Source organism: Neolamprologus brichardi, chromosome 12, assembly GCF_056152115.1.
Source record: "Neolamprologus brichardi isolate AB-2024 chromosome 12, ASM5615211v1, whole genome shotgun sequence".
Lineage (NCBI taxonomy): Eukaryota > Metazoa > Chordata > Actinopteri > Cichliformes > Cichlidae > Neolamprologus > Neolamprologus brichardi.
The window spans coordinates 5603077-5619284 of record NC_142115.1 but is presented as its reverse complement, the minus strand read 5'-3'; the positions used below and the strand labels follow the sequence as shown (position 1 = coordinate 5619284).

Genomic DNA, 16208 nt, shown 5'->3' with positions numbered 1-16208 from the left:
GTCTTTCATCTTTAATAAAATGATCAGAGTTCTGCTCTACCAGGTGTAACAATTGAGTTTAACATCCAGGCATCCATGAAAACGGAATTTATGACATTTAACAGAGTTAGAAGTTAGCAGGAAGTTAGCTCGCTATACAATATAGCATGTCCTGACTGCGGGGTTTTGGAAACAAATTAAAACGTACAGCTCTGTTATCACTTCCAACATAAATGAAGACAGAAAACTAAACAGCAGTGACGTTTGTAGGGTTACTGAAGTTTGGCTAGCTGCTATATAATGATGTGCTACGTGACCGCTAGCGACACAGCTATGTTAGCATAATATAAACAAGCTAACTTTTTTCCACTCGATAAAAGTTAACGTGAGTGTTCTCAGTGGTCAGGAACAAATGTAATCACATGGCAGGATGCTGTAAAAGGACCAAACTTCAGCCAGGAGAACAACTGAGATAATCCATCCACAATACGAGGTTAGTCATTCATATACTGCTGCATGGGCTGGGCTGTAGTTACATCCTAAGGTTTTAAAAACTGAGCTTAAATAAATGATTAGCGGTAATAAAAGCCGAGGGAGGTCAACAGTGATCACTGACTGTTTTAGGAGCTTTTTGAGAGTAAATAGAAGAAAATACAAAACATTAAACATGTTAACAACACAAAAGCCATATTAAACGCAGACTACTTTAGGCCCGGAAGTAGGATTCGTCACGTCATCACTTAACGACCGGATGATGTTGGTGTATATTAGGCAGACAATCAGAAAACACTCTCAGGCAAACAAAAGAAAAACTGTTTTTGTGCTTCCCTACTTGATGTCCTATGAACGAACGTTCCCATGAAATGCACTGAAATGGATGGATGTTAATCGATATGATAATATTTGTATGATAATTTGCCCATAATTTTACCGTTGTGGTCAGGTTTTTTCAGCCTGCCTTTAGGAAGAAAAAAAACATTTTACACAGAGCACGTTGATACTTCTGGTATTCTAAATCTACAGTATAAGCAGTATTACGATAACTCACGTTAAGAGACAAGATGTTTTCACTCCCAACTTGTCATATACTGATGCTTGATTAGGAATCCTTTTTCCTTACTATTTACTCCTGTAAAATCTTTTATTTACATGCTGGGTAAGGCTTCAGAATGCAGTTTTGAAAGATGATGGTGAATAACAACGGTCACTTGGCTCTTTCTGTCACAGTAAGGTTAAGTTAGGTTGGGTTAAGAAAAAAACTCTTGGTTTGGGTTTAAACATTCCTTCCTATCAACACATTTACCATCCTTCCATTTCTTTAGTTACCTACAACAGTAATGACACTGGCTCTCAGCTTCCTTTTCAGACTTTAAAGGAGTTTTACTGAAGTCCTTGCACACTAAGCTAATCCTATAGGTCCTGACCAAGCATCAGAATTTGATGGGTTGGAAGTGCTAACGGTTTGTATGAGATTGCAAGCGTTTCAGTACCTCGACCACTTCCCACTCGTCCCGCCTCTTCTTCAGCTGTTCACATTTGCGCAGCTTGCAAATCTGTTTGCCCGTCTTACGGTTCAAACAGTTTGCGCAGGTACCGCAATTCTCTTTGCGGAGACAAGGAGTGCAGGCTCCACATTTCTTTCTTCTTTTCTTCTGGAGGTCAAGCGTGGCTTCCAGCGAGGCGTCCAATGGAGACAGAGAGAAGAGCCCTGCTTCCTGGTGCTCAGCTTCGATATATTTGCTCAATGGGGATGTTGTTTCTATGCATTTCCTTTGCAACTGAAGAGACTGAGCATCCTCCATATCTGCGGGGAACTCGTAAACATTCTCAGGTGCCAGACTCTTTCCTCCCTTCGGCCTGGGCATAATGACTGTCCTGCTTTATTTGTTCAGTTCTATTATTTAAAAAGACTGAAAACAGTCAATATACACGCAGTTAAGTTTAAAAAGTAGAGTTTAAAAGCAACATCTGCTAAAATCTCAATATGGCATAATCATTTGGCTGCTCTTAAAAAGAGATTGGGAGATGGATAACTTGTCTTGGATTAGTCTTTGAAGATAACTTAACTTGGATATTAAACCAGCTGCTGCTACACAAGTTAGATTGATGCTCATTTTGTCTACAGGTAAGATGGCATTATCAATGTAATGCTTGTGCTGCTGGTCACAGGAATGGCCCTGGAGAATCTGTGTGGTAACTTCCAGTCTGGAGTCCATCTATCCCAGCTTCCCTGTGGTATGGCCGGCAGCCCACTCATGGCTTTGTGTACGGAAGCCAGGCTCTGTCTAAGTGTGCAGAGACAACAAAGGCAAAGAGGGAGAGGACAAAACATTTAAAATCAACATTAAAACACAAAAAGAAGTTTTCATACATTTCTCATTGCGAGGTTTAAAGCGTGGGGCCCAAAAGTCTGAATGTGTTATTGCCTACTCTTACACATTTATTTATATACAACTGGCGGCTTCACATTAAATGCCCAACATTAGAGTTCAGCCTGACTGCTGTCTGGATATCGTCTGGTTTCTGAACACAGCTGTCGGTGCTGTGCATCCAGTTGGCTCATAGCCATACAAGCCTACGTGAGCAGTTTGAGAAGATACTGTGTTATAATGGCAGGCCCCACATGGACAGGGGGGCTTATGTCTCCCTGAATGAAAGGAGGGGGGTGATAAGTTGAAGCCAGGGACAGTCTTCTTTGTCTTGTAGTCGCATGCTCCAGTCAACCATCAGTAAAGTGAATTGTGCTGAGAAAACCCACGGTTTCTTTGCTACTGCCTGGTTTCACAGCCTGCTCACAAGGTGCTTTTAGCACATATCAAAGGCAACCTAAACCACTTTACCTCCAATGAACATGCTGTTTATTGTAACTTTTAGATGATCTCTAATATATACGAGTGCCTTTAAGGGTGGGGAAATTTAAAAAGAGGTCACAATGATTTTCTGGGGAGATATAAAGTGACAACCTCTGAGACGGAGAAGTAAAGTGGAGATGCTAAAAAACTGCAATTCATCTAATGGCCACTTGAGACCACTAGATGAACTGCCTCAAAAACAAGTCATTCCCCATAGACTCCATGATAAAAAGCAACCTTCAGAGCTTTAAAAAGGAGCTTTTATACAACCTGATACAACAAACATTTGTTTGCTTCTTATGGACAGTTCCCCCTTTAATAAATAATCTATAGTAACGCTGTTATTTTATAACTGGACAATCGTCCATCTGGATACTTGGATTAGGGACGTGACCTCCTCTAATTGGAGGTTCACTGAACTGTTGCATTCCAGGATCCTGTGTTGTTTGCGCCTTTTGGAACATTTTAATCCACTTATTTGAGAAATAATATTACTGGCTGTGTAGCAGTCCTACAAACGGTTCACAAAGGTGGTGTTTCCCTTGTGGTAAGTGAAATTCTGATATTTTATTAGTCTGTTACTAAGCACCTATAAGTAAACATGTGAGTCTGTCCATTGCACTAGTACAGTTAATGAGCAGAGCTTGCTAACCGAACTAGCTAGCATTAGCTGATGACTAAATACTGCTCCCTCATCCAAGTATGGCCAAAAACTAAAATCAGTTTGCAAAATGTGGAGTTTATGGAAGATAAACAAACTACTTACAACCTGTAAATCTAGGTCTATGAGACATTTATAGTACCCTTATATTTGAAGTTTTGCTAGTTGGCAGCTTTGTTTCCTAGCTAACCTTAACTAGATAGCACCCTTAAGCTACCAAACAGATTTATTCCGCGTAAAAATTTTAGCAATTACTTCTATAACATTTGATGTAAAGACAAACCTATAGATGTCATCTGCAGCAAGGCAGCGTAGAGTTAACATTAAAGTAACATGAAGTTGGAATAACAGCTAATGTCATTACAGTGGCACTACTTTTTAAGGACACAATGGCAGTCGCTCACGTAGCTGTCAGTTAGCTGATAAGCAACAGCTGGAAGTTGATAAGCGGCGACAATGTTGCAGAAGAGTTTTATTGAAGTGCCATTATCTGTGTAAACTTGCAACAGTGTAAATAAACTCTGACTCATAGCTTGGATATTAAACTACAAACACTGCGCTGCACAGCTGCAGCACGCGCTCCGGCAACTACTCAAGAAGCACGTGGTTAATCAGCAGTTGTGTCGTCTCTTTAATGTGCTGCGGCCAGTGTCAAGTCTGCATGAGCGCCCCTCCCCACCCAGGCTGCTGTTATTACTGTTACTGTATGTCCACGTGCTTACCGACAGGGACCACTGCAGGGCGCCCGGCCGGCCAACACCGATCAAAGCAATCAGATAAACACTTAACAGCCATCCTTAGATTTACATTACGATAATGCCCATTATCTGGCCTTCAATACACAAAGCGCAGATTGGGCTGTAAGCGAGGACACGCGGTTAATTGCCCCGGGTGCCAAAAACGGCACGTTAGCCGAGCTTCAATACACATTTTTGATTTATATTCATGTTTAAAACTTACCTGCTGTGGGCAATTAATGCGAAGCCGCACATTTATTTTTTATTTTTATTTTTTTGGAAAGCGTTATTTTGGTATATAACATATAACGTGTGCTGCTCAGAATTTTTCGTTTCTCGGTTGTTAAAACAAACAAACAATCAAAATCGCCGCTGTGAGGGGAAAAAAAAACATCCACATGATTATAATGGCGAGCGATAACTTACCACTAAATGCCGCGATATTCCTCTGCCGCGACAGCCTTTAAAGTGTTTGAAAATGGACATAAAGTTAAGCGAAAGAAAAAAATAAAAATAAAAATGTGAATATTCGAAATGATAAAAAGAAAAGAAAAGGAGAAAAAGAGGTTTAGAAAGAAGTTTAGAAATGTGCTAAAAAAAAAAGCGATGCACGAAGGAGAAGAGTGGGGACAAAGTTGGACCCAAATGACATAACTGACTTTAAACGGCTCAGTCTGGTCGATTGGGGGGGGAGGGAGGGAGGAAAAGGTAGTAGATTGTCTTTTGGAGGGGTTAAAGTAAATTATGGACTGGAGTCCAGCCAGATGGAGCAAAGACACAGGGCTGATGTCACACATCTGGAAGTGTAAGTCACCATAAGATAATCCAAAGAGTCTTACCTTTAAAAATGATGTTTTATATAAGATCTTGAGAAGCAGTTAGTGTGTTTCAAACCAGATGAAAAAACCCAACAATACTTTAATCCCATTTAGAAAAAAACAGGACTGTTATTATCAGTAATTTCTGAGCAACAAAACATTGCCATCTTATCTAACAAATTGGCACTCCTCCTATCTTTGCTTAAATGGAAATGTGTTTTTAAATATTTACATATTTTAGAAACCTACATCCACAACTCACCTACAGCTGAGCATGTCTGATAGTTACGCTGGGTGTACGTGCAACATTTAATGTTGGTTAACTTTAAAACTGGACGCATTTTCTGTATATGCAGTCAAGAGAATCTTTCATTTATTTTTTTAATTTCACTTTGTCATAAAAAACCACACTCCAAGACTGCAATCCTTCACCAAAAAACTTGATATTCCCTAAATACAATGCATTAAATTTTATTTGATGTAAGAGTTCCTGGATCCAGAAGGATGTGTGAATCTGCATTAGCTTGTGACATTAAGCCAGTGTCTTCTAATTTCTCTTAATTTACTTTGAAGATATGCCAAATGTTATTTTCTTGTTCTATATAAGTGAAGCCACTGAATACAGAAACTGGCATCTGTTTTTGGTTGCCAATCATCCTGGGCTAAGCCCCTCCTCTATGAACAATTTCATATAGGGTTGCTCATAATAGTTCCAGTAATCGCACGCGTACACGCAAACAGACAACCTTAAACCAATTGCTTCATTGATGGATGTAATCATAACTTCAAAGGACAGTTTGACTCTTGTAACACAATATCATATGTGGAAAACACCACATTATACACATCGAGTAATCAGTGTTATTGCTCGGTTATAACACATCAAATTCTTTATTTTTTTTCACCGTTTTTACACTCCATTGGAGGCTGTGTAAGAAACACAAACATTTTGCTGTAAACACAAAGCATTTCTTCTGAGGTACCGCGCTGTTATACCTTAACACACTTTTGTTTTTGTTCTACTCTGAGCTGATAACACCAAACTGTATCTGTAGCAACCATGACTCTCCATGCCAGCTTTATGAGACCACAATGTGATGGTGGGCTGATTCCAGCCGAGACCCTGAGGCACAGATGCATCACTTTATTACACTCTTATTGATTCATCCAGCTCACCAGTTTCCATGGCGACAATCATAATCTTATGTTTATACAATGTATGCAAAGACAAACTTAAAACAAGAATGCAAATCATACTATAAAGGCTGAGATAACATTTATGGAGCATTTGGACCATAGGGTTAAGCACCAAACTGTCAGGATCAACCTTATTTTCCAAGAAATTTAATGACAACATTCTGTAATTAATCACAATTACAGCTGAATAAAAAGAGGTGAACATGCGTGGCTTTCTGGTAATAAATAGCTAAAAAAAAAACAACAAAAAAAATGTCACTGTATTGTTCTTATTTGCAAACAAACAAACAAACAAACAAAAAACTTCAAAGATTGAGGACCGTTCCAGAGACACATCTAATACATCAGCATGCTGACTCCAGTGTTGCAGACAATATCATCAAACTGCGGCAAAGAAGAAACAAAGAACAGAATAAACAGTAAAAAGAAGGCCCAGGGTGCTGGGAAAAAAAAGAAAACCTGGACAGCAGGATAAGAAGTATAGTGTGGATTTTCACTGGCAGTAACAACTCTTTGGGACTCTTTGGAGCTCAGACCGTTATTGTAGGTCGTGCCATTTCATTTGAATTTAACTGCTTAAATGTGCTACAGCACTGTCAAACAATACCTTTTACCTTGCAGAGTCATCTGAACCTAGAATAGTAGATTCCTGGCATAATGTACAGGTCACTACTTCATAATTAATTCTAATTTCTTTGTGTAGAAGCTCAGTTTTAATATACTCTAGGGTCCATTTATCCAGTAATCCAGCCTTATCTAAATACATGGATTTGGTTTGTTAACACTGTCAGTGAAAATCCTGTAAACGGTGTATTATATGGACAAATCTTTATTGGGTTAGTGTGGTTTGTCTGAGTTCAGCAAGGACAGTGTTGGAAATGTTTTAGGACACTTGTTTCAAACTTGCCTGATTTTGGCAAAGTTCTACAACAGAGGTTTCATGTCTATGTGTAATAGTCCACTCAGAACTGCTACAAGGAGCCTCCAGTTTGTATTGGTAAGCCTTCATGGGTAAATGCATAAGCACAAGGAATGTACCAACTCCTCTTTCCCATCACATCACCCCTTAGTCTCATGGTGGCTCAGTCCGGTTGTCACAGAGAAGCAGTCTTTAAGTCCGGACCTGGAACTTACCAGCCTTGGTCATGTACTTGATGCCTTTGAAAGGTTTATACTTCTCACCATACATGTCCAGCCGATTCACTTTCAGTCCTGATGAAGGAGAGAAAAACATCAAGAATTTATTAGACGTGTGTGTTTCTGGAACAGAACAAATACCAGGGTTAACTATCTGGCTAGACAGCTTGATGGTGGAGGGCTCTTCTAGAGATGTTTCAACTAAAACCTCTACAGAGATTTCAACAAGAGATTCCTAAAGCTCCAAAGGCTTTGTTTGCTCCGAGTTTAGTATTACCGTTACATTCTGTGTCACACTGTAAAACATCATATTTTCATAAATGTGTCAACACTTGGTGAAACTTGAAAAACTAAGATGGTTGTTTTATACTTCACTGAAAATAAAATCTATTTCCTGGTGTCATGCAAGGAGGTTTATTTATGGGTGTAGCGCCATCTAGTGGTCACCATCTCACTGTTCCCCTACAATGGGACTGTCAGGTGGTTGTCAGCTGACCAGACTGAGCCTTACTGTGTGGGGGTTGAATTAACTTTTCTGCAGTTTAAAAGGCAAAGTGGAGTTCACTGTAATCATTTTCATTATTACAGTGAAACTGTGAATCTCATTCAATGTTCAGCTTGGTCACTAAGTGCAAGAAGAGAGAGGATCACAAATAAGAAATGAAGGAATTCTTGAAAGGCAACAGTCACATGTACATGAACATGAGGTTCAGATGGTGTGTGTGTACCTGAGATGGCCATCTGTTGGATCTTGAACTGAATATTGATGGTGGGGTTCTCATCAGGTTTGGATGCTCCAGCCTGCAGGCTCATGGTGCCCTTCAGACTGGGAAGCTTCTGTGGGTTGATCTTGCCAACATCCCATGTCAACAACTGGTTTAAAAAGAAAAAAAATGCACCAAGATGACAGATTTAAATATTTTGTCTCTTAAACATATTCAGATAATTCGGGTTTATATATTTATTCATTCTATTATTTAAACTTCCCTTCATCTGTGTTTTTGTGATATAAAGATTGCTGCAAAGTTACCTTTGTGACTGGGTCAAAGGTGTATGTTCCCTGGGAGGGGTTCAGGTTGGCATTGAGGACACCCCGGGGCAGCTGGCTGCTGACTAGCACCGACTCCACGGCCTTTCCCATCGTCTGTTTGGGGCCCAGGGTCAAATCAAAACGCCCCTGGGAACTTCCCTCCCGGAAGGTGATGTTGTGTTTCACGTACACTGGGATGGCTACCAAACTGAAGGTGATAAAACAACATCAGCTATTAGACAGTGGAATCCTACTTTATGGATTAGCATTTCTGTTTATATCCTAATTAGATATATGTAATGAGTCAACTATGGGATTAAATGTTGCTACTAGCCAGTTAAGCTAATTATTCATATTTTAGGACACTGACTATAGTTAATAGTTTTGTCCATCTATCACTGGGGGCTGCAACACCCCTCTCTGGTGAACAAGAAAGTAAGACAGATTCCACAAACTAAAGCAGGATTCTGAACTAGAAAATGAACGGTTGTATGTTGCCTGTGTCACAGCAAAGTACTAACTTCTGAGAGCTGACGTGGTAGGAGAGCAACCGGAAGTTTCCATCGGGTGGGATGAAGGAGAGGATCCGCTCAGCTTCCCAGCGCTTGAACCGAACACATGGGTGGAAACTGACATCATCCAGCAGCCGTGGGTTCTGCGAAAGAAATGCAGTGGGTCAGGAAGATTAGTGGTGAAGTTTCAAAAACATTAAAATACTATTAATATCTTTCCATTTCTTTTTGGTATTTACCCAGTGTACCCTGTAAGAACACAGCACTTATTCCAGCAACACTTTACACAGTTGTGATGTTACTGCATGAAACGTGGGATTTTCGTCAGCAAGTTTCACTGTAACTTTTTGTGGACATTCAGATTAGACACTCTTCAAAGGAATTTGCACTGAATATTTCAAACTGTTGGATGCAACAATTAAACCTTGTAAATAAAGTAGGCAGGAGAGTAACCTAAAACAAAAACTCAGTTGAGTCTGACTTACACTAACCTTTCCTCTAGTCAAAACTGGCTGTGCTATGATAGCAGAGCTACGCTATAAACAGACAGGTTGACTGTTGTTTTAAAGTCCAATAGAGGTCCAGTCATAATATCGATCAGATTGTTGCAATGAAATAATCAAATGCGCACGTCGTTGTTTTTATTAAATTCATAATGGAATGATCCTCCACATATCAAAGCCTATTTCTTTCAACATATTTCTACCTTCTACCATATAATCTACCTATAAAATCAGTCTCATCTGCTGCACAGTGAACTACCACATCTGGATGGTTGCCTCTCTGAGAAGCAGACCTCGAGTCAGCAGACGTCAAAGTCTCAGAGAGCGTTTCAGTTGCCCTTATGGGGCATGTTTTTTCTTGACCTCCTTAGTTTCATTTTTTTCCTGTTCTAAAGGATAACAAAAACCACATCATGATCACAAACTCTTGCTAGAGACTTCAACAAGGACCTCCGGGCAAGAGTCAGAAAGAACAAAGAGACGGGAAGAAAGAGGCAATGCAGGGGGAGAGAGGGAGAAGCTGATCACTTGAGCTGAAGTTTGATTACTGAAGTGTGTTTCTGTCTTGCATTGGAGAACTGCACGATTAAATTTTTGACTTTGTACTAAAAAAGGTTTTGCCCAAAATAGAGTATAACTAAAGAAATAAATATGCCATCACAGAATGAGAAAAAAATAAGTGCATGGTAACAATGTCAGCTTTTAGCACAAGCAATTTGCTCTTGTTAACATCACTGTAACGTACATTTACTTGTCCAGACTAGTCGAGGAAACGTCACATGGCGTGGTGCAGGAAATAGCTATGACGGGCTCATGTAGGCAAATCGTCAGGCAGTGATTTTTGGAGAGCTTGATTTGCTTTGGCTTTGTGCTCTTTTGGCAGAGCACACATTTTCAGTGTTGGACAGCTGTGTTTTTACTCCCAATTGTGGGAAGCCAAAATTGTAATCAAGATTAAAATGTGATTACTTGTGCAGCCCTACTTGCATATTACAGGAAGCTTTTATCAGGAAGTTTTATCATCAAAACTGTGAAGCAAAGTGCAGATACTCTGGAAAATCAGCTCCCTGCATGCTGCAGGAATAAAAGAAAATAAATACATTCTCTGGCAGCTGAGCTCCTCTCAGTACTCGGGCCCAAAATGTGCACAGTGTGGGTATGACATATTTGGAAGTAAATGTTACTGTATGTTTGACTTTTACTGTGAATATTAATTGTAATGTACAGCACACTGATTTAAATGTTTCCAAGCTGCACCTTGGAGAACGCCCTGCTTGCTATACAGTTATGACCATTTGTAATCATCTGTTATTTGTCTGGAGACTTCACAGGCTTAAAATATAACAATATAGAGTTTGTGGGAAAAAAGAAACTCACCATGAATGAGAGGGTGAGATCAGGCATGCCCGTCAATTTAACGCAGGCATCGATGACTCCCTGTATTTCTGCTGTGATGGTGGAGCCTATGGGGGTGGAGTTGATTAGAGACAGCAACAGAAAGCAAAAAAACATGTTAGAAGAGAAGGCAAGTACAAATAATTGTGTTGTAAAGCTGACATTTGATGTATTGTATCGGCCATTTTCTTTATTTTTTGACAGATTGACTAGAAACTCCTTTCAGGTTCTTCCTGATTCACAAGGGGTCACCACAGCAGGTAGCTCTGCGTGTGTGATTTGGCAGAGATTTTACACCCATCCTGATGCAGCCCCAAAAGGAATGAACCAGAGATCTTTCACTTGTTAAGCAAATGTGCAAACTACTACACTATGGAGCCTTTCCGATTAAATGCGGATTAATAATTACTATGTCTCCCATGCGTTATAATGCAAGCAAACAGTGACATGTTTCACAACAAACAGTTGAAAAGAAATACCAGATTTATCGATGATCGCATCGATCTCCTCCACCACGTCGAAATAAGCTTCATTGTTTGTGTACTTGACCCCAGTGCGCCGCCAGGGGACTACAGACAGCTGGCCTGTAGGGAGCTGTTCACCCACATTGGTGCTGCCTGGAAGCAGAAATTAACAACAGTATAGGATCGTGCACACAGAGTCAAACAGCTGCTGTAATATCCAAGGCTCACACTGTCAATTGAATTCATTCAGTGCTATTTAGATGAACTGTAAGTGTTACTGAAAGAAGTCTCAGCTGTGTATGAACAAAGCATTAATGTTGCCTGAAATCAGGAAGTAAAAGCAGCACAAATAAAAGACTGAAAGACCTGTGATGGTGTTGACCATGGTGCGGAGGATGGTAGGAGGCTTAATGAGCTCTTTAAGAATGTTGGACTCTGTGGCCAGAGGAAACCCGTTATCCAGCATCTCCTCCAGTAGTTCATAGACCACTACCACATTGTCCTTGATGGCCGCCTCTGTACACACTCCAAAATAGTCCTGAGAACAAAGCAGACAAGCAGGATATGCACTTTTAGTTAACTACAAATAATGATAAAAGTAAACAGAAACATGCATGAGAGGGGAGGAACAACCTGAAAGGTGTCTACGACTCTGTGCAGGAACTCGATGACAAACAGCGGCGGGACCTCACTCTGGATGACCGCCACAAAGTAGATGTGATGCCTGAGCACACTGATAAGGTAGTGATGAGGCGTGGGGATAACTGGTGGGACATTCTCTGGCTCAGTAGCTCGCTCCTGGGCCTCAAAGAAGTAGTCGCACACGGAGCGGCTGACCACACTTTTCCAGTGCTTCTCCAGGAAAATATCCCCTGAAGCATTAATTAGGAACAAGCTGTGGATCATTGTGGCTAAAGGCTGTTGGGAGGGAAAAACAAGAGACCACCAGAGGTTTTTAAATGAGAAAATGCTAAGACCAAAACACCATGCCTTCTGTTAACATAAACAACAGAATAAGAAGGTTATTTAAGTGTCGCAGTAAACCATCAAGTGTGACAGTGAGGTGGCAGGCGCAATGGAGAATTTTACCCGAAGACAGACCCTATTCTCACATGACACTGGGAGTACCATGCTCTGCTCTCCGGATAATACTGTCTATACACTGTGCTTAGTTTATAAAAGAGAACGGCTCAAGTAACAGAGTAGGTCTACTGAGCTGAGACTAAAGTTCAGGGTTTCAAAAATTAAGAAACTAACTTACGATGGCTGAGAAATGTGACTCCAGAATATAAATTATACATGCGGCAAAGCTATCAAGTTTTAACCGGATATAACTCTACAACTAAAATAATTGCAACGGCTAAACTGTCAAGTTTAAGAAAAACAGGCGTGTAACTAGCGAGCTAGCTAGCTGTTTCTATTAGATTGTAGATGAAGGCCTCCATCTCTCTGTACGAGATGCTACCTCCGTCCCTCCTCCTGCTTCAGTCTTATGACAGAAAGCTCCGTCACTGGGTCCAGGGGGTTAAAATACGTTAAAATAACGATGCTTTTTTGACGAATAAAATTGTAAGTTGCCGCTGGAACCATTTCTAAAATTGCAAGTGACTCACCGAAGACAATTTTCTGACGTTTTCGTCTCGCCTTTCACCTTTTTTTTCTCTCAATGAAAGATTAAGCCGACGTTGCTTCCCGTTAGGTGGAGCAGCAGATCCTGAGTGAGGAAGGATGGCAGAGCAGAGCGAACCAATCAGAAGACAGACCGAGCGTAAAATCCCGCCTTCTTAATAGAGGCATAGGCCAACACTGCGGAAACTGGTGGCTCGTGACTTGGCTGTGATTGGTTCATAGCGGGAGAACGACGGTAAACACCAGTAAAAATCACCCGCTGATTGGTTTTAAGATGTACCTGGTCTGACATTTTGTTTGCGGGATCAGATTTCATCTTGTGGAGCTCTTTTTCGATTCAAACAAATATAGGAATATTTACATAAGGAAGGGACTACACCAGCCTCCACAATACAATGCACTATAGTCTGCCTCTTATTATTCATTTTTACGTGTATTAAAAAAAAACCCACAGTGAAATTGTAAAGGCAAAGACACATAATAGCCCACAATCTGATATCCATTAGGGGGGTTAGGTATACTTGCATGCCTTATACTAACGTTCACTGTAAAGATTATCAAATATGATTTAGACAAACAAAGAACCCATGCACAAGAGCAACATTGGGCTCATTCTTATTCTTAATAACATGTTAATTACAAGTCGTGTTCACAGTGCAGTGAATACACAGATTAAAAAAACTAACACTATCATCTTTGCCACAGCAAAGACATATAACTGTATAACTGTAACACATAACTCTCCTAACTCTTTATCATGTCTCAGATGATATGAGTCAATATTCCAAATTTCAGTAAAGTTTTTGAGCTGCTTTTGTACAGCTCTACACGAAGGCTTTAAAACAACCAAACAGAAGAAAGGAGATTAACAACTTAAGCAAAGGGATCAAGAGTGTTAAAAGGAGGTACAAAATAAGCAGCCCCGGGGAAAGGGAAGGCATAAATAAACTCAGAAGCAGCCTTCAGGAATGCCTCAACCGACTAAGAAGAAAGAAGAAAGAAAAGAAGAAGAGTAAAGCCCATTTCATTAAAGATCCCTACAACTTCCCTTCAATTCAAGGACACATACTGAGCCTGATAAAACCTACCCCTTGGCAACCACCCAGAACCAGGCATGGCAGAACCCCCCACCTTCATTCTCAACAACAACAAGGAAAGAAGTACATGAAGTGACAAAAATGCTTGAGCAGTTTTTGCCCCAAGACCCAGCACTATACCTTAAAAGTCTCCTCCATCTTGAACATGAACTTTATCATTACAGCAACTGAAAGTTACCCAGAGGTCCAGCAATGGATACAGGTGTGCAACAATAGGTTAAAAAGGGGCTTCATGGATGACGTCACAATCACAACATCTTCCCAGATATTGTGCAGACAAGACTTGATAAGGTGGTAACATTGCCTAAGATTACATACATCCCAAAGAAATAAGGGAGGAGGATCATTATGAAACTCAACATTACTGATAAGTTCCATCTGCTTATGCAAGGCAAAATCATCCAAGCATCAAGGACAATCTCGTAAATTATCTGGGAAAGTGGTATGACGAGGTGCTAAGGGACAACCGTGTCCACAGCACTGAGGGGGAAGCAAAGCTGCAGAGTACTGAAAAATCTGGATACCTGGGGAAGTGTGAGACATGGCTGTACCAACAGCTCGTAGCGACGTAGCGAACGAAAGTGTATAAAGTCCTACTTACAGTGGTGGAGGGAAAATTAGCAAGTACCTAAGAAGGTGGCTGGAAGGAGGCATTTGAGAGCAAGCACTACAAAGAGCTGGTGCAGGACTGTAGGGATAAAGATGGGCAGACAAGTACAGAGGTCACCCTGTCCAATCAGTGTGGAAGTTGTTGACTAACGGAGAGAAAATAAGGAGGAAATTGGGAAGACTGGGGGAGAGAGCAGAAAGAGCCTCCTATTGGATATGAAGTAGGAAGGAAAGGTTGAGCTGGCAGGCAGACCAAGTGAGTAGTGGCTGGCCACTGCTGCTGACTGCCAGCAGGAGGATGTTATGGTGCAGATAGTTGGTACCCATCTGACGGGAGGATTTGTGACGTTGAAAGATCCAAAATGAATGACCGCAGGAGCATCACTGATGACGTGTCCAGACTTTGCAGAATACAAAAACGATGAGTTCAGTCTATTAAATTCCAGCTGAATGTTTAAATTATTGATCAGACTCATTTTAAAGTTCTCCAGAAGATAGTATTTCTTTGTCCCTTTAAAGAAAAAGCCACACGATGGGGTCATAACATATTGCAAGTGTCATTTCAAGCCTAAACTACTCATGTGCTTATAGTGCCATCAGAACAGCAAAACTAGCATGAAGAATTTGAAGCCATTTACAAGAGATATAGCATTGAGTATTGTGACACCTGAACAGAGAATCAGTAGACAGAACATCACTAGTAAAAGTTCTGTATTAAAAGTTGTATCTCAAACTTTAAGTATATGAAAAGTACAATGCTTGGTAAATGTTATCAGCTCCATCTGCTGACGAGAGGTTCACCAACTGCATTCATGTCAGACAGTAAGCTTCCCCCCCCCCATTGGGCAGTTTGGGCAATGAGAAAACATTAACTCTACATTGACATCTAGTGGCCATACATGTTCAAAGCACTTCCATTTGTAATTTGTAGCTGAAGCATTAGATCAATGCTTCCCAATTATGGGGTCAAATTAATTATTCAGAGAGCATTTAATTATCATCAGAGTAGTCGTTCAATCAGACGAGAACTGCCAGGTCGTCCAATTTCCACTTGAGCCAAAAGCTGGTCACTAACAACACCCACTCACCTTCACGATCAGTTTTTGACTTCCAAACTAACTAAAGATGCTTTCAGGCAATTACTTATCTTCATTAAGGTAGGTTTGACATTACATGGATAATTTAACCATTTTTAAATGAAATGTGACCTTTAGTTTATAATCTAATCTAGATTTTGACACACGGTCTTTCAAGAAAAAACATAGGTTAGAAACAATTATAGGACATTTTTTTCTTTGGACAAATTTTGTAAACCTAGAAGTTATAAACTTGTGGAAAGTAGCAGTGACTAACATCTAGTTGATAGTTCAGCTCATGTTATGTGTGATTTTTTTAAATATTATTTTTTAAATTCTTTTGTTTTGCCCGAAGTTGATTGTCAAACTTGCTCTGTACACAACCTGCACAAGGCCGTCATACTTAATAAAAAAAAGCTGAATGTGTAACTTTTCCCCGCACTTTTTGGGAAACCGTGAGGGGGTTGAGGTGACGTAGCACTGAATCAGGCTAAACTCAAAGGATACATGAA

At 40.4% G+C, this 16208-nt stretch overlaps 2 protein-coding genes across 3 annotated transcripts in view; both read right to left on the bottom strand.

Annotated features, from left to right (window-relative positions):
- The window catches only part of tet3 (tet methylcytosine dioxygenase 3), a 46935-nt gene extending 45009 nt beyond the window's left edge, over positions 1-1926 (bottom strand). For both annotated transcript variants that reach the window (XM_035910642.2, XM_087848939.1), the window contains exon 1: positions 1470-1926. In XM_035910642.2, the coding sequence (XP_035766535.2) occupies positions 1470-1844 (375 nt within the window). In that variant the 5' untranslated portion in view covers positions 1845-1926. The remainder of the gene's footprint in view (positions 1-1469) is intronic.
- Positions 1927-5814: 3888 nt separating this feature from the next.
- Positions 5815-13058, bottom strand: ap3m2 (adaptor related protein complex 3 subunit mu 2). Its single transcript, XM_006797473.3, has 9 exons — positions 12899-13058; positions 11919-12203; positions 11652-11823; positions 11301-11438; positions 10804-10889; positions 8933-9066; positions 8412-8619; positions 8110-8254; positions 5815-7456 (listed from the first exon to the last, which is right to left on the bottom strand). Exons 2-9 carry the CDS (start codon positions 12189-12191, stop codon positions 7356-7358), a joined length of 1257 nt encoding a protein of 418 aa, XP_006797536.1. The 5' UTR covers positions 12192-12203; positions 12899-13058; the 3' UTR covers positions 5815-7355.
- Positions 13059-16208: the final 3150 nt, after the last annotated feature.

What these genes read in the sequence shown, in the direction of transcription:
- ap3m2 (XM_006797473.3), bottom strand. Translation starts at nt 12,191, where the DNA reads ATGATCCACAGCTTGTTCCTAATTAATGCTTCAGGGGATATTTTCCTG. An exon ending in CATGGTCAACACCATCACAG is followed by an intron (nt 11,439 to 11,651) that starts GTCTTTCAGTCT and finishes TTCTGCTTCCAG; the next exon opens with GCAGCACCAATGTGGGTGAA. An exon ending in CCAACAGATGGCCATCTCAG is followed by an intron (nt 7,457 to 8,109) that starts GTACACACACAC and finishes CTCCTTCATCAG; the next exon opens with GACTGAAAGTGAATCGGCTG.